Source organism: Phalacrocorax aristotelis, chromosome 2 (genome assembly GCF_949628215.1).
Source record: "Phalacrocorax aristotelis chromosome 2, bGulAri2.1, whole genome shotgun sequence".
Taxonomy (NCBI): domain Eukaryota; kingdom Metazoa; phylum Chordata; class Aves; order Suliformes; family Phalacrocoracidae; genus Phalacrocorax; species Phalacrocorax aristotelis.
The window spans coordinates 28069184-28087374 of NC_134277.1; the positions used below are offsets into that span (position 1 = coordinate 28069184).

At 41.0% G+C, this 18191-nt stretch overlaps 1 protein-coding gene across 5 annotated transcripts in view; it reads left to right on the forward strand.

Annotated features, from left to right (window-relative positions):
* The window catches only part of DYNC1I1 (dynein cytoplasmic 1 intermediate chain 1), a 199512-nt gene extending 182703 nt beyond the window's left edge, over positions 1-16809 (forward strand). For all 5 annotated transcript variants that reach the window (XM_075082883.1, XM_075082880.1, XM_075082879.1 and 2 more), the window contains one exon: positions 15836-16809. In XM_075082883.1, coding sequence (XP_074938984.1) covers positions 15836-15946 — 111 coding nt within the window. In that variant the 3' untranslated portion in view covers positions 15947-16809. The remainder of the gene's footprint in view (positions 1-15835) is intronic.
* Positions 16810-18191: the final 1382 nt, after the last annotated feature.

An 18191-nucleotide genomic window follows, 5' to 3' on the forward strand; every position in this document is an offset into this window, starting at 1 on the left:
TGATTTCGGCATCGTGTCTGAAAATAACTGAACACATTTATTTTCACAGTGAGGGGTCTATTTTGTCCTCCATGCATGTGCTTTATGCCCATTAGCATTAATGGGAGTTATACACACACTTCCAGGGGAGAGGAGGCTTAAGTAGTCCATATAGATGTGCTCTTGTGGATCAGTAACCACTGATTTAAAGAATGTAAATTATAAAATGAAATAAAAACCCAAACACACAAAAATCTGATTGTTTCAGTGTGATGTGATCTTAAACCTGTATAACTTAACCGGAGAATATAACCTGTCATTGTAAATACACTTTGCTCTCTGTAAGATCTAAATATTCCAACCTTTGCTGGTCTAGTAGTTGAGGTATTATTACTGTGATAGTATGTATAACGCATTTTAGTTTCTGTGGACTTATGGCTTATTTACTGGGCAGCAAGTTTACTGTATGGTAGAAGTTGATTTTAACAGAACATGGACCACTGACTAGATTTATTCACATGTCCAGGTGATTGATAGTTAGACCTAACTGCATGTCTCTTCTGTAGATATATTTTCTAGAAAGCTTGCTCCCACTGTGCATGCTTCAGTGATGTTACACAGTTGCCGCTGTCATAAATATTCTCCAACAACCACGTTTGTTGCTTACCTGGCTTATTGAGAATGCTCTTTGCACCTTTGGTTGTGAAAGAAGCAGCTTCTCGTCCACCTTCCATTATTTCTATTTTTTCTCATTAATCTCTTCCAGGTCAAATTCTGCTTGTGCTCTGAACAAATAGATAGAAACTGTAAATCGATGATTTATTATTTGATTGTAATAAAATATAAAGTAGGTTTGCAGCACAGGATTGGAGACTTTGAAACTAATCACAAGGAGCTTATTACTGTACATTATTTTGTTAAACTAGTTACAGGACAAACTATTGCATCGGTTTCGTGGTCTTTCAGATAGTTGATTCTAGTCGTGCTTTTAAAGGGTGACTGGTATGACAGGTGGAACTGGAGAAATGTAAGAAAAAGCTTTTCCCTAGACCATCCAGGAAAGCTGGCTCTACCAAAGAAAGCAGTTACCTGGGATTCTATACACAGTTATTACCTCTGTCCTTGTTTCCTTGCAGTGAAATCAGAATCATATTGATGTTTATGTGACTTTGTTATGTTTCAGAGTTAGTATCTCCTTAAGCCCTTTTAGGGCTGCTGCATTGGGTTGTTAGTGTGCTTCCCCATTTGCTCCATGATGGGTGTTAATCCTGTATCTCATTTTCAAGTAGATGAGCAGCGAGGCAGGAGCTGGCAACTGCCTGAAATATGTGGATGAAGTGACAGAGTAAGGAATGTCCCACTGGTGCCTATAAAATAATTTCCTTTGATTTCAGCAGCCTTTAACAGCTGCTCTGAGGTTCTCAGGGTTCTAGACAGATGCATATTTGAGAGATGAGATTATTTGAGAGAGAGGTGCATATTTGTGACCAACTCTGACATTTCAGCATGGCTATTGAGTCACTTATTTGACTGCGTAGAGTGGGGAAGGGCTGGTACTTTGTACTCCTATCTTAAGATCCCTGTGTTTTCCTATATATTTCATATGGAAAACATATCCAGCATCTCTTTCAGTTAAAAACTGCTGTAGCCCAGAGAGGAAACTATGAAACTAGGTTTTGTGTCATGTAGTTATCCAGGTAGATTTTCCAGTAGGTTTACTTTTGGCATCATAAAGCTCCTGTAGAGCATATATTGAGTTAGCGAATGTTTTTGCAACAAAATCAGAGTTGAGACTCACCATAAAATATTTTAAAATCTGTGTTGAGATACAAGTATTCTTGGAACATAGATAAATGGCTCACACATATACCGTGAAGGCAAATTTGAGCAATTATAAGGGGCTGTGTTTGCAATCAAGTTTTATTCAAAAGTGTTCAAAGATCAAGTAAGATGCAGTAGTTACAACAACATGGACGATCCAGGCATAAAGGATAATTAAATGGATTGTGAGGCAGAGCCTGAATTTCACCATTGGTATTTTTGCATGGGAGATCGAAACACTGGCCTAGGAGAATTTTAAAAGCATGTTTTAACAAAGCAGAATCTCTTCAGAGTTGTTGGAAAACGTAAAGAGCTAAGGTTTTGATTTGCTTCCCCTCCGCCCCCAGTTTTATAATGTTCAGTCTTGAGAGGCTTTTAAAACTGGAAGCTCTTAGAGATGACCGGAAAAAAAAACCCCACCCAAAACAAAACCCAAAACAGAGCATGACAGCACACTAGGAACTCCAGCTTTTTACTTGAATAATATCTGAAATATTGAATAGAACAAGCTATTCGTTCCTTGTCATTTGAATTTTGACTGATATAGCCAGTATTCACAAAGGGATTTTTGAAGTAGGTTAAATAAGAACTCCCTAATGAAAAAAATGCACTAGTTTGAAATCAGTCAATTTAATTACTGTGTTTTATGAAGGCCATTACCCATTGCTGATTACTAGGGTGATAAAATCTTTAAGCTTTGGTAGCCTCCATAGGGGGTGAGCCGATCTAAGTAGAGCAAAGTCCAGTCATTATCACCCTAAATACTTGTGTTTCTCATTATAATATTCATTACTTTAGGTTACTGTGAATGCTTTGAGGTCTTTATGTAAGCACTGGTTTATTCTCTTGTAGAAAACCAATGACGTTATGTCGATAAGTTAAAAACAAGCATTTATATACTTTTACAGTTTAAAAGGAGGCTTGGCTACATCCAGACATAGAGATGCATACATTTATGCCTGTGAGTACTCCTGTATGCTCATATTCATGGCTGTGTGCTTGTCAGTACTGTCATACCAGTCTGATAAGAAATGGAAAAGGATATGAGTTACCTTGCTCTTTCAGTCTGTTTTGGTACTTAAATAAGCTGGAACAGAGGCTTGTGTTCCTAATAACAGTCTTTATTAGGGAAGTACTTTTCAAGAGGGAAAACTGAGCTGTGATCTAACTAATCTGACTTACCCAAGACTGGTTGCTGAGGTTTGGAGCTGTTTATCTCCAGTGCCAACCTCTACAGCCTTGCGCTTCCCTTTCCCTGCCGCCTCTTGCACATCATGCGGCATCACTGCCTCTCTGCCCTTCTGCCAGTCACCTTCATTGTGGCCTTCTGACTTACAAAGCACCCTCATAAAACCAATGTTATTTTAAAAAATACCCCAAAATAATTTCCCATCTTGTTTAAAAATGTGTATTTTGTAAAAGAATGCTTGAAATTCACTGGGGAGTGGTGTGGATCTGGGCTACTGGGAGAGGAGAGTAGCCTGTAGAAAGGGGTTGAAGGACTTGGTGGGACTAGCCAAGTCTCAGCCTGGTGGCAGTATAGATAATTCATGTCCTTACAGAGATAGCAGTGCTTGGGGCCAGAGAGGGAGAACTAGTGAAGCTGAGGACGCACTGCTACCAGCGCATGTGGCTGCAAGCTGGCCATGTATTCGGGTCAAAAATTAGAAGAATATTTTTAACTATCAGAAGGCTCAAGTTCCAGAATGGGCAGGGACAGTGGGACAAACAGCCTCTCAAAGTGGAGCCTGTCAACAGGATTTTGTGATGTGCTTGTGTGTGATAGAGCAGTGGGTCACACCTGGCGTACAGGGTCACTCTCCTGTCTATGCCATGATGTATGCTTGTTCTTGGTATCAACAGGGATATATATATAAATGAACATGAAATTCCTTTTCATTTTACTACTGGAATATTGTTTGTTAAAACTAAAGGAAGAAGCACCAGGTTTTTACCCTTTCTCTCATTTGTTGATTAGACAGTGGAATTAAATGGGCATTAGTGAAAACAGACAGAAAGAGGGGGTCAGGGGGTTAAATAGTCATCCTAAAAATTTAGTTGATTCTTTATCCTTTCCTTCCAGTTGTTTATGATAAAATATTTTAGTAGTTCTCCAGAGATAGCTTACTAGCTCCCCAGAGAATTTCATGGGGTAAAAAGACATGAGTTTCCAATATCATACAAATATCTTTTATAAGAATTCCTCAACTCCTCATCATATGAAATAAAAAGCTTAAGAAAACCAGTCAACCAACCAACAAAAATCTGGCTCCGGTCCTTTATATTCATTTGAACACTACTTTTAAAGCCGACGTATGTTTCCTTTTCCCTTGCAAAGGGCCAGATCCTCCCCCTGCAGAGAGGATCAGAGAGAACAAGCCACATGTGACAGGAGTTAATCATGTAGCTTAATGCACTATTAGAAGGCACTCAGATAACAAAGTGATGAGAGCGGCAGAAGAGAAGCTGTAAGAGATCATTCCCTTTCTGCTCAGTAAAGCCTGCAGGAGGGGGAGAAGGGAGAGCTGTATGTGACAATCTTCCTGTCTGTATTTTCCTGCTAAGCTGGGAAATGCTGAAGGGCAAGAGAGAAAGGCGGAAGGCAGGCTTCAGGTCAGACATACCAGTATGTCCACTGTAGGTTTAGTGCACCGGTGTTACCAGTGGCTCCGCTACTAGCTCTGCAGTTACTGCTTCTGAAAACCGTTCAAGAGGCTTAGTGGAAAAGATAACCTGGGTGCAGGCTTTCCATGGTAGTTGTAGGTGAGGCGGTGGAAGCTGAGTGAATGCTTTAGCTCTCCTGACCCTGCATCCTGGAACACCAGCAGGGGACAGAGCTGAGGTCAATGCATGCTAATGGTGTCAAGGAGTATGTATTTTAAATAGCTAGTTAGTCTGTTGGGTGATATTTTCTCTGAAAGTTTTTACCACCTTTCTGATGTTAAAAAAAAAGAGGTATTACTGAAAAATGTTCATACCTTTAAGTAACAGAGTATGGAGGGGGAAAGTACCAAATACAAAATTTAGTTTAAGCTCAGTTTGTGTGCAGCAATTTGAAAATTTCATTGAAATTCATGGGTTATCACTGTGGTGTTAAAACACTTCTGAAACAAGAGCTGCTTTGTATAATTCATTTTCTTCATGATGCTTCTGTGGTTTCAACTGTCACATCCAGCAGCAGTTTTCATTTTGCGAATCCTTAACTATGTTTTCAATCTTCTTTTACAGTTTGCAAAATGGTTTGTGTTTTGAACATGAAAAAATTTTTAATTTGTGACTTGGAAAGTAATGGTTAAACCTAAAATATCAACTGAGGAGAACTCTGGGCCTTAATGCATCCTATTCAGTGGCTAAAATTCCATATTCAGTGTTTAATTTAAATGTGAAATGTATTCTCCAGTGCCTGAAGTGATGGAAAACTCTATGTCTGAAACTGCAAAAAAACCCAAACAAAACACAACAAAAAACCCAAAACAAACAAACAAAAAACCAAACCCTTGCTATTTCATGGATGAGCTTTTGCAGGTAATGGAATGTGTGTCAAATTTCAGGGAAGGCAGCAACTCTCCTGCAAACCAAAATCATTGAGCAGTTCATAAGCTACTTTTGGTGAGAGTCCATTTGCCAACCGGGAGCCAGAAGGCCATGGCAGAAGTCCCTTACAGTTCCCGTTCTGCCAGATTTCCTGGCACGAATGAGTCATGGTGTGGACATGGCCGACTTCGTTTGGAAAGGAGGCAAGCTGAGCTGAAGACACCATGATTTATTTCTTCCCTGAGGCAATAGTCCTTCACTCAGCCGAACTTCCAGGGAGGCACCTTTGCCAGTGCTGAAGCTCTAGTATTTCAAGTAAAAATGATGGTACAGTTCTTCCAGTCAATAGAGTTGATAAAAACCGTACATATTGGAAAGAACAATAGGTTGCAGGCTCCTTACCTTCTAGTTTTGATCCATTTGGTATTTTTAGGCTTTCTAGTGCAATGATGAGAACTGATAACAGTTTGGTAGAGGAGGAATTCTGCTGATCCCTTAGCTCCAAGCATTAAACGTCCTGAAACTCATACAAAAGATTACAGGAGTTTTCAATGACTTTGAGAAATGGCAGCCAAATCAAGACTGAGATCCCCATGGGAGACGAATGGCAGGCAGCGTGCCTCACTGTTTTTCTTAACCTGTAAATTGATGGCATTACAGATGTGGTAGAAAGGTAGGAACTTTGCCGCTCTTTTGAAACAAAATTGTTAGTTCTTCTGAAGTATGACAGATGCCCTTTCTGCTCCCATAGCTGATAAATTATATTAAATCTCATTTGTCTCCAAGCACTTAAAGAGACTAATAGTCTCTGCCAATTAAAGTATCACTTGAAGAGATCCGTAGGAGAGGATCCCCACAACGTGACTGGTGAAAGTGCTCTGGTGTGCTTAAGAACAGGCTATAAGCTTATAGCTTAACAGTTGTGTTTTAAAAATAAGAGGTGATCTAAGGAAACAAAAGTAATCTAAATTTCAACTTTCAATCATCTCTTTCAAGATGACTGGTGATTACTCAATATTTTATCGTCTGTAGTCGATATCAAGTGCAGCATTTTGATACATTAATTGAGGGAAGCATAATCTGTCTGACAGCTTGGACAGTATTCTTTCTGGTTAATTCAGGAGAGCCTGAGCCAACTCTGGTATTACAGGTGGAATTGTAGCATTGTCTACAACTAAAGATCCTTTCCACTTCCTTGTTTTCTTTTCCATATGCCCTATCAAGTTTTAATCCTTCAGGCTGAAGTTTTCCATAACTGGTGTTTGCTTCCAGCACAGGTTTTGTTGTTTTTTACTTTTTTTTTTTTTAAGATTAAAGACAGTATCATAACGCAAAATTAATAACATGCTCAGATTGAGGGAGTTAGCCTTAACTCTGACATTTCCTATCTTTGAAGTGTTACAGTCTGCAGTCTTAATGTTCTGTTAACATGCATTTGTGTGTCATGTATGTATAATTTACAGACTACGTTTTAGTCTGTTCTCCTGTTAGACTGCCACCGAGATGACTGCTGCAGACAAAGAGGACTAAGTTTAAAAAAGAATGAATGGGCTTTCAAATGCTTGAGTTCCTATGTAAGCCCTTTATGTAGCGTATCTTTGCACATTATGTATAAATTATTAAAATAACACCATTGTTTGCTTGGTATTCAAAACATAATTTACCATCAACTATGTAACAATTCAGCAGCTACTGTTCTCCTTAGGAGAAAAAGTTGAAGTTTGCTCAAAATTGATTCAGTTTCTGTTTGAGATTAAGCTTTTTTTTTGTTATATAAGCTAATACTTTGTCTTCTTTTTACTATGGCAGCACTAGTTAAATCAGACCCTGCTGGTGAATTGCAAAGAAATAAATCACAACAGACATTAATCTAGATGAGGGCTAAGTAATTAACTTCATAGAAGGGTGGTGTATACTGTGTCTGTGACACTAGACTGACTGCTGTGCATAGAATAAATGCAGTATTTAGGCTGCCTATGGTATTCCACCCCTTCAATTAAGTAAACAAATATATATAGAGCTACTCTGGAGTGTATCCTTTGTGGTCTAAACACTGTATCTTATTAAAATCATCTGCATGCAGTATGTGGGGTTTGAGTTCCTGCCAGTGGTTTCATCCATTGTTAACAGTGATGCTCGGCTCTCCCAAGAGTTAAATACAGTGGTTCTATAGTTATGTGAAAAGGGTGCTCTTGGTTACTTTGGTGGCCATTTCGTTGCATATTACCTCCCACTTTGTTTCCATCCATGTGTGTGGCATAGGGTGTTGCCTGGAAAAATATAGGCTTTTTCAGGGAAAAAAAAAATCCGTATAGGTTGAGAAAAATATCAAAGGCGGTATGTAATTGATTCTGGGGGGCAAGGCCAGGGCCAGAATAGGTGCATGCCTGCCTGCTCTATATGTGCGTATCAAGATATTTAATGTTTACATTAATACATGCCATATATACACTTATACATACATATCTACATTTTTACATCTGTTTTCACCTCAATGATAGTGATAAAACATCTGTTGAACTCCAGAAGATAGGATCAGTTGCTTAAAGCGGAACTATAATTCTTGTTTTCACTTACAAGTATTACAATCCTCATTCTGCAAGTGCTCTCTTTTACCCAGAAAATTAGACCAATTGTCAGTTCTACATTTTCGAAAACATCAAGCTGAAGTGGTCATATTTTATCATCGTTAAAAATATTTTTACCTACAATGTCGTAACTGCATTCAGATGTTAATCCATTGCACAAAGTATTTGCAGCAGATTTCTTTTCAATAGAGCACTTAATTTTAGAGGGTGATATGGACAACATAGGTTGACAAGAATTCTGCTTAGAGAAAATAGCTAAAATGATATTTGCCTGAAGCTACATTTATTTGATGATGCTATTAAATTGAAAGAATATAAAAATGGTGATAAACCACATACACACATAACTTAGTGTGAAGCCTGAGATTTTAGTCATTAAAGTTAGTTTACCAGACTTGCTGTTTTCCACAAACTCAAATTGATCTGAGTATTTTCTAAGCTTTAATTAACTTTGTCTTCAAAGAGTGTTGAACTTGCCCTTCTCAAAAGCTATAATAGCAACAGAGTATTTTAGAGATGAGAGGAACATAAATTTTCAAATAATTTTTTCCCTGCTGGATCTGAGATTTTTTTTGCAAATACGGCTGTGTTGAAGCAGAGACAAGTAAACAGGATTGTCTAAAATAAGACCAGCCTTTGCCTCCAAACAGCAGCAAATCCAAATGTGACTAATAAAAGGTGCGTGTTAATCAGAAAGTTTCTGATCTCTAGGAGCATAGTGACTAGCTATAGAAACCCATCAACTTGGATCAGAACAAGGTTTTCTATATACAAAAATAAGAAAGCATTGTACTTCCACGAAACGTGTTTGAATGGGTCACCGGTTTTTGACTCAGGAACCGCTGTCACCCTTAGAGAGTATCTTGGACCACCATGCAGGCTCGTCTGCAAACGACTAATTGAAAACAGTGTGTGGCAATACGGTTGCGCGGGCTGGCTGCAGACCACATACTTTGGCAGATCGTTCCAAGTCGTGGTATAACGGTTCATTTTCAGATTCTCCTTTTACACCTGTGTCCATGGGATGTGTGTGTTAGAAGCGATTATAGACTGTTCTGGTTGGAAAAATTCACCCCTTCAGAACAACCCCTCAGTCAGAGGCAACGCTGAGTAAGTTCTTCCCACGGCTGTTTTTGCTTTGAGGTGCCTGAACTGTAGGTGAAGATGAAAAAAATAAACGTGATTATTAACCTGGTGATTGGGATTGCACAGTACTTTCACCAGTGATCAGTGCTGCAGGTTATGAACCAGTGTCTCAGTGACAGCTAGATTGATCCATGAGGTACGGTCATTAAAAGGAGATGCCATAAGTTGAACACGGATGACTGTGCTCCCTTTGAGTCTATGGGACACTGGTTCCTCCAAAGTGGAGGCAGCTGATGCTGAAATTGCATTTTATCTCCTTGTCGGGACAGTCTCTGGCCCTCAGAAGGGCGCTATGCTGGACAAGAGCATGGCAGGATGAAGGCAGGAAGAGTTTGTTCGCTCCCACTGCAAAGATTTACAGGCTCCAGGGAAGGCGAGGAGCCAGGAATAAAGTGAAATATCCTCAATGAATAATTCATTTGCTGGAAAGTGGTTTTTCAGGGAAACTGAAGCTATACAGAGATTTGGACAAATTGAGCTGAAACGCTTTCAGCCATAAAAGAGATGGATGGGAGGGGAATATACGAAAATCTTGAAATAGGTTGTAATATCTCATTTCAACTTTCTAGATACATTCCTTTAAAAGGCACATTCAGAGTTTGGGAGGTTTTTTTGTCTTAAAATCATTCCTTTTTCCTTTTTTTTTTGCTTTTTTAATAGACCTAACTTAATGAGCAAATGTTACTAGAAGGTGTTAAATGATCTGAGAATGAAAAGAAATTTCTGCTGATTTGCTTGAGCAAGTCCAGTGGAGAGCTACGAAGATGATCAGGGGACTGGAGCATCTCCCTTATGAGGAAAGGCTGAGAGACCTGGGTTTGTTCAGCCTGGACAAGAGAAGACTGAGGGGGGATCTCATCAATACCTATAAATATCTGAAGCGTGGGTGTCAAGAGGATGGGACTGGACTCTTTTCAGTGCTGCCCAACAACAGCACAAGGGCCAATGGGCGCAAGTTGGAACACAGGAAATTCCATCTAAACGTGAGAAAAAGCTTCTTTCCTGTGCGGGTGCCAGAGCAGCGGAACAGGCTGCCCAGGGAGGTTGTGGAATCTCCTTCCCTGGAGACATTCAAAACCCACCTGGACACGTTCCTGTGCCCCCTGCTCTGGGTGTCCCTGCTCAAGCAGCGGGGTTGGACAAGATGATCTCCAGAGGTCCCTTCCAGCCTCTGCCATTCTGCGATTCTGTGTCTTCAGGCACTCATTTTTTTGTTGCTTTTCTGCTTGCTTGGGGAGCCCAGCACTAGCTGACACAAATGGCAACATTGAGAGTTGTCTGGTCAGAGCATCTCCTTTTCCTGAGTTCTGTCTTAGAGTTTTAAGAGTAGTAGTGTTCAGTGAAGTTGCTAATAGCACAGTTTCTGGGGAAACCCGGAACATACAGTCTGTGTTTGTAAAATCTGTGGTGATGGTTTGGAAGGTCTGCACACAGAGGAAATCTCTGCTTTGATGAGAAGATGGAGGAGGCTGTTCCTGGTGAAACACATCCATGCTGCTACCTGTGACTAGATGGCCTGGCGACCCTGGGGGGGCCTGTGTTATTCTTTTACCAGATACACATAAACCGTCTCCTTGGTCAGTACTAGCATCAAGGGGAGCACATGTTTGTGCTTCAGTGCTAGAAAGCTAACAGGTAAATGAAGTGCTCGGCTAGAGTGAGCACTCAGGAAACAGAAAAGCTTCAGAAGGTTCAAAAATCCAAGGGCTCTGTGGTGGCACAGTGAGATGCAGTTTTGTCGTGCATTGCATAAATCATAGAGTTGTGACACATCAGCAAAGCAAAGCCAGGTGCTTGTCAGGAAGATCCTGGCAGTCATTTCCTTTGCATCTGGTCATTTTATCCTTTAACTACAGTGGAGAATAGGCACAAGTTGGAACAATTTTACCTTTAAACTGTACAAGCCTCATTGCTTCAAAGTCTGCTGTAACCCCATGACTCTGAAAAATGAACTGGGGCAACCTACTGTAGTTGACCTGTGTGGTCATATATGGATAGAAAAATCCCTGCTTTCCAAATCTAGATGTTGTTTAGATTCTCTCCAGTCTTGAAAGCACAGCTAAACACATTATCACCCAAAAAAGAAGAGGGTGAGAATGATACTAGAGACAAGGGGCTTCTAGCTGGCCAGGTTGCAGCAACCTCTAGCAGATGGGAAGGAGAACAAGAGGACAGGAAGATCTCAGCTCCTAATTTACAGTTCGTTTGCTGTTGCATCCCGTCATCTCACTTTCTAGGCCCTTTGTATTCCATTCTGCCCAGCCAAGAGTTCCCTTCCCTTCGTATATGTACATATGGTGGACTGGGGAAGCACAGGCAGGTATAATGTTATCTATCTATAACAGCATAAACTGATAACTGCAACGCCTCATAGGAATAGGCAGAAATCTGTTTAGTGTTACTACCTGGAGGCTTCTCCTGGACTTGCTGAAATTACCAACCCACCTCTCCAGTGCTTAACATCAGTTGTGGCTGCTGCGTGTCAGCCCTCCTGTGCAGCATGCAGCTAGTCACAATCTGGGGGCTCAGCTGAGCTCACTCTGCATGGGCATCTGAAGACTGCTGGCTGGGGGGTGCTGCCCAGGGAGACTTTCCTTCTCCAGCCACATTATTTGTGCTGCACCATTCAGCCAGGAGGAGCGTGCTGGAGAATTATCCTTTCTTATCTAAAATCATAGTAATGGAGGTGGTGGAAAAATTAATTCTGAGAGCTTGCATCATGTAAATCAATTTTTTAATATCAGCAAGAAAAAGTTTGTGAACTAGTTTACATGATAACATCTTAAATGTGTCTAGTATTTAGTATGTTAGATGTCTTTTTTATTTGTTATATGTTATTGATCGTGTAGGAAGTGCTTACAGATACTCATAGATATTGAGTGCTTTTGGAAGAATATTTTACAAAAGTGAATTGGGGGAGGAGATCTAAAAAGTTGATAGTGATATCAAGAAAACTGATTTTTTTGAGAAATGAGAGACCCCTATTGTCCTGAGTTAAATATTTTCACCCAATTAAAAATGGGTTATCCTAACATCTTGAGACGATGTTTTCCTATACCAAATTCTCACTCCTGCAACCAGCTGAGCACATGCAACTGAAGCAGGTTTATTTGGATGTGTAAACTTGTCGTCACACTTGCAGGTTAGTAGGCTTGCAGCCTGAACTGTTTTGATGTTTTGAAAACCAGACAGAAGACAAAAGTACCCCTCTTGCAACAGCTTAACAGACAAAGTTTGGCCAAAGTCACCACCTTGCTTTGATAATACTTGTTTTCCTCATTAGAATTACTATCTGATGCAACCTAAATGTACCATGGTATTCAAGTTAAAGCAGCGTGAGTAATTCAGCCAATTAATTTGGTGAGGGTAGCGCTTACCTTCCATTGTGAAGTGATCAAAGGAGAACGCTTAATAGCATTTATTCCTTGTTCTACTCCATACCTTAGTGTCAGTTCGTTCAAATAACCTTCTGACTCAAATGTTAATATAAGTTATTATATTAAGTTACTATGCTTTGGTGAACATCATGACTGCTGGAACTCAACAAGTGCTGCTTTGTACTAACTGGAAGTGGACAGAAAAATGGCAAAAACACCAAAAGAGTGAGGAACACCCAGGTAGCTCTATACCTCTGCTCTTCCTTTATGAAGTATCTCCTCGTTTCTTCCACTCCTGCCCGGTATTTACAGAAAAAACTTGTGCAGAGAAGCTGAAAGGGGGATTCCACAGATAGACCCAGGCCTCCAACACTTGTGGGTGTAAGTGTGCCTGGCTGAAGGAACTTGAATGGAAAATGACTGGAAGGGGAGCATTAATTCGGACAAGAATTTGAACTGGAGTTTGTGGATGCTTTTGTTTCTATTTGTGGTCTTTTGCTGTGTAACTGTTGTGGTTCGGTATTCGGGCCTCTACAGAAAGAAGGGGGGGAATAAAAGTCAATTTTTCCCTTGACTTCATTATTGCCAAGGTATCCCTCCACATCTCTGAGGAATGTATATTAGAGAGGTTTATTCTACTAACAGTCTATTAGCAGGATTGGCCCCTTGTTGAAAGCATGATGCAATGTGTGAGATTAAATAAAGTAAAATAAGATGAAGTTCTAAGTAATTAGATTGTGTGTGGGCACTGAATGTTTTCATCTCTGTGCTAAAGGTATTCACTTCTATCATTAATTGTTTTGTGAACTTAGTCATTAAAAACAGCCCAGGTCCTTGCACAGATTTGTGGGGAGACTGGTCAAGTTTGACATACCAAGTTGTCTTAATAGGCTGGACTTTGACTGTATTTGTTTGTGGCCGTGCTGTGGAGTAAAGGAAATTAAATGATCTCAATATCATAAATATATTTAATTTTTTTCTTCAGAATGACATATTGTCTTCTTCAGCCATTTCATACAATGTAATGCCATTTAGGACTTCAAAAGACAAGGAGCAATGAGGCTTTGTTAAATTCAATAAGTCCTTTGCCTAGGATATTGTTCCACTTTAATGATTTTACTACTTGAAATAAGTGAGACTCATTTCATGTTTTCATTCAAGAGTTTGATAAATGATAGTGCCAGACACATCACAAGAAATAAAATCTTTTAGGACACAAGCAATAGTAATAGGGAAGTCGCTATACAGCTGGTTTGGTTGCATCTGCGATAGAAGGATCTCAGCGCTGTCCCTTAACTTACTACATAGTAGCCTGTATAGGTCTGTGGCTGTGATCAGTCCTGTGCTACAGGTACTTGTGTGTTGGTGCGCTGACCTCCATTCTAGTGTTGCATTTCCTTCTGCTGAAGATTTTTGGAAGAACAGAGCTGTCTTTCAGATAAAGGCCATAACAGATCCACGTCTGTGCGTGCGAGTGTGAGAGACAGCTGTCTCAAATGATGTAATCTTGTAACCCAGGTCTCCATTCCTGGGAAAAGTAAAGGAGGAAAATGCAAAAAGTGGAAGAGGAAGAAGGGAAAACCCAGAGAGCGCAGCGACACCTATTATTGAGAGCTGAGGTAGCTTTCACACAGATTGCATTTCTCAGTCTGTAGCCTCAGTAAATGCTGAACTGTGTTTCAACAGGCAAAAAACCAAACCTGTTGTATACCAGCCCTTCATAAAGAAACTAAGTCATTGATATACGCACTACAAGTGCAAAGTTTTAAAACACATGCTGGTTTTCCCCAAAATATTGGATGTAGAAGCAAAGCTAGATACAAAATAGTTCAAAACCTCTTTGCCACCAGTGAGATACGGAGGCGATATTCCGATCCAGCATTGCAAATTCCTGTCCATATGATTAACACTGAACTTGCAGCAGTGTATGCTGAGCTTTTACATGTGGTTAATGTTTGGCATATAAGCTCTTTCCTCAGCTGAGCTTGCTAGTTCAAGTAGCAGATCCTTTTCTTAGTCTTCAGTTCTGTGTATCACTGTTGGAAGCAAGGAGAGGAGAATAAATTGACTGTATTCCAGTACAGCCTCTGTGCACCTATAATCTGCTAGTGCCAAACGGATGTAGTTAGCCAGCCATCTGCTTTGGTGGTGTTTTAAAAGAAGTGAGTCGGTACAGATTGGATATTGGGTATCACAAGCTGGATTAGCTAAGGTCATATCCGTTCTTCAGTCTAAAGGCATCCATCTGCTAAGGTGGGCAGCAGTTTCTTCTATGCCCTGTAGCTTCCAAACAGTTGCCTTCTTCAATACCAAGCACTGCGTAATACCTTGAAACAGTTATTTTTTCATATTATATTCAGGACATGGCCACAGGGTTTAAGAGGACAATAAAAGTGTGCATGGTTCATCTGGATGCTTTTTGCTGTTTTCTGGAATTTGAGTTAATGAAACAAAGTTCAAGAAAACTGCTTGCTTTTTTTTTTTTTTTTTTTTTTTTTTGTTTAGTTATCTCAATCCCAGCCTGCATTATCTTCCAGAAATTGCAGTGTTGGATCCAGCTGGAAATTACTGCAGTATTATTTTGCCATAGCACTAAAGTGTTTTGTCTGGAAGTTTAGCTATTTAGATTACACATCCCTCTTGAAGCCTAATGTTCGAGAGCTCTTCATTAGAAACATCAATGGTATTAAATGGAAATGGATCTTGCATGATGATATAAAAAAATCAGACCCGTAATGCAGTATCCAGTTGGTATAACATTTCCACTATAATGCATTTCTTGTAATTATGAATTCCTTAACATAGAGGAGGGTAACTAAAATAACACAATATATTTATTTTACTATTAAGAGCTTTAATGAACTTCAGGAAAATAGTTTCAATAGAGTGTTGTAAAAGCTCGGTTACCTTGCGCACATTGACCTCGGTCCTGCAAACAATTACACTTAGGCACAGCCTTGCTGACTTCAAATGGCCAGCTCACGTGTGTAAAGTTAAACATACGTGTATATACTTGTAGAGATCAAGGCCTCGTCTTAGTTTGGAAAATCTGGAATATTTTAACCAAGGGGTAGATTTTGCAGCAACTCTCCAGCAAGAAACTTTTCCTTAAAATCAAGTAGAAAAAGCTTTTTTTTCTCTGCCGCTGACTGTAAAAGCTCCTTCGAGCTGGTACTGAATAGGAGGCTGCCAGATTTGTCCTGGGAACTCGGCAGCACTTTACCAAACCCACGGCGGGTTGGCGAGGGCCATGCCTCGGTCCTTCACCGTGCACAGCCGCACTGACTGTGACAGGAGCTCTGCTCAAAGGAGGGGCCTCGATTTCAGGCCAGAGAGATAACCGGTCTCCCCCCAGGTGCTCTCTTCATTCCCTGTCGGTTTCTCCCCCAGCTGGCTGTTCCGCACAACGACGAATGGACCCGCTTCGCTCGGACCCTGGTGGAAATCCGCGCCAACCGCGCAGACAGCGAAGAGGAAGGGGCGGTGGAGCTGTCGGCCTAGAGGAAGAGAAGGAGCAGCGCCCGCCGTCGCCAGAACAGCAGCTTTCCCCCGCTGAGTACGCCGGTGTTCAGTGTCAGAGTCAGTCTTGCTGTGGCTTTTGATGCCAGTGTACGTGCCAGTATAGCTCAAAGCATTCCATATTAATCACGCTGCTTTACACGAGGCTGAAAATATCCAGAGCATTTTCATACTTTATATTTCTGTCTGAAAAGTAAGAAAGAAGAGACAAATCAACCCTTTATGGGTTTAGTTGTTGCCTTTTAACTACTTAGTAGCTGCATTTAATAGCTAGGAACCCCTGGTTAAACTTGTGCTCACATTGCCCTTCTGGCATAGTCCTATTAAATCCATATGAAGCCAGATATGATTATGTGCAGATGTGGTGTGCTTCACTGTATGGGACTGGGCCAAAGACTTTAGATGTGGTGTTTCACATGGTGACTTACATTATGAATGGATGTACTATACGAAAGTTGCTGCTCCTTATTTATTGCGGTGTGCTGCATGGAACATATTTATTTGAAAGCATTAAAATAAACGATCCTAAAGCATGTGCATAATGAGAGAACTGCATTGTCTGTGTGCTGCTGTAGAGGTTACATTAAAGTCCACATAACAATTACAGTACATCAGTTGTGCTTAAGATGTAAGATCTATAAAGGTTGGCTTGAGTGGATGGAATGAGTTTCCTTGCCCTTTTTTTTTTTTTTGTTTAAGATGCCTATTATTTCTAGGCACTTTAACTATATTTCAAATACAGTTGGTCACTGATACTTGTCATGCAAGTTAACACTAACAGTCTGACAAAGGGTTGTGGTTCCCGAGTATGACACTAGTATTGCCAATAAAATGTATCAAGCCTGTTCTGTCACTGTGTGGTTAATCTCTCCTTGCCAGCGGTGCTCAGCGTGTTCATTACCGGTCACTGGCGAGGCACTGGGAAAATGTGACTGCCCCAACTCGCGGAACGCTCATGCAGCTGCTATGTAAATAGATACCTTTGGCTATGGGGCCTGGCCCGTAATGGACTTGCATGCATCAAATCCTGCTACAAATTTTACACGAGCAGATACTAGTCCATGTCAGCTTCTAGGCTTGATTTATTTTTATTTTTCTGCTCCGTCCCTAGCTGTGCATGCTTACGTGCCCACACGTGCACACACAGAGCGGCGCCATGCTGCCTTATGCACTAAAAGAAAAGGAAGGGGAAAGGCAAGGCCTCCTCAAGCTGTCTTGAGATAGGTTGGGAGAAGGGACAAGGGAATATTCTTTACGACAAACTCTTGTGGCTTGAGCAAAGAAATAGTGTGCAGACTGATCTCATTGAGGGCTGTGTCCCAGAGGGACGTTGGTGAATGTTGACCTTGGTGGTGAGGCTGCTGGTTACAGTTGCATCACATTATGCTGAGCCAGAGCACGGCTCTGATGCCTGGGTTTAACAGTGGTTCACACTCACTTGGGCAGGCAGGTGAACCATTGCAGCAATTGAAAGTCAGACGGCAACAAAGATTTTGTACGTAAGTTTGCAGGGAACCATGGCTCATCTTTGGGCCGTCATGTTGAGGAATATATCGTCTAGTGCTCTTCAGAGCTATGGTCAAGGCCAGAACCACTGGGAAGTCTCTGCACTGCTAAAAGCCAGAGCAGGCTAAGAAAAGGAATCCTTTGGAGAAGCTGGATTTCCCTTATCCTCTAGGTGGTTAGAAGTAGCTCCAGTGAGAAAGCATGGGCTAGTTTCTTCTTGGTGGAACCTGAAGATATGTCCCAGTGCCAGTGGACACACGACCTGAAGCTACCTCCCAGTGGCCATGGAAGTGTCCTGCCCATTGGGCTGTGGTAAGCGGTGTCTTACCCCAGATGAACAAGTTCACAGAGCACAGATACATCTGTCGTTGGTCTGGTGGCTCTGGGAGAGTGGAGCCACACATCAGGGAGCCTTGTGTTCCTGCTGCTCCCCGGGTACTCTGGGAGCTGTCCTGAAGAACCACTGTAGCACTCGCAGCACTTTTGTAGCTTAAAGGTGAATGCTAATGAACAACCAGGTGAGACACCTGTAAAGCAGCGGTTTAGATTTCATCTCTGCGTTGTTTTTCCCCAGTTGCTCCGGTTTCCTTTCAGAAAAGCATACGCAAGTGTTGTGTGTATATGTGGGCAAAGCAGATGTGGTGCAAATTGGAAGGGGGGAGGCACGCTTTGGCCATTAGTGGGTCACAAGATTAGGAACACATGCACACACAGATATACA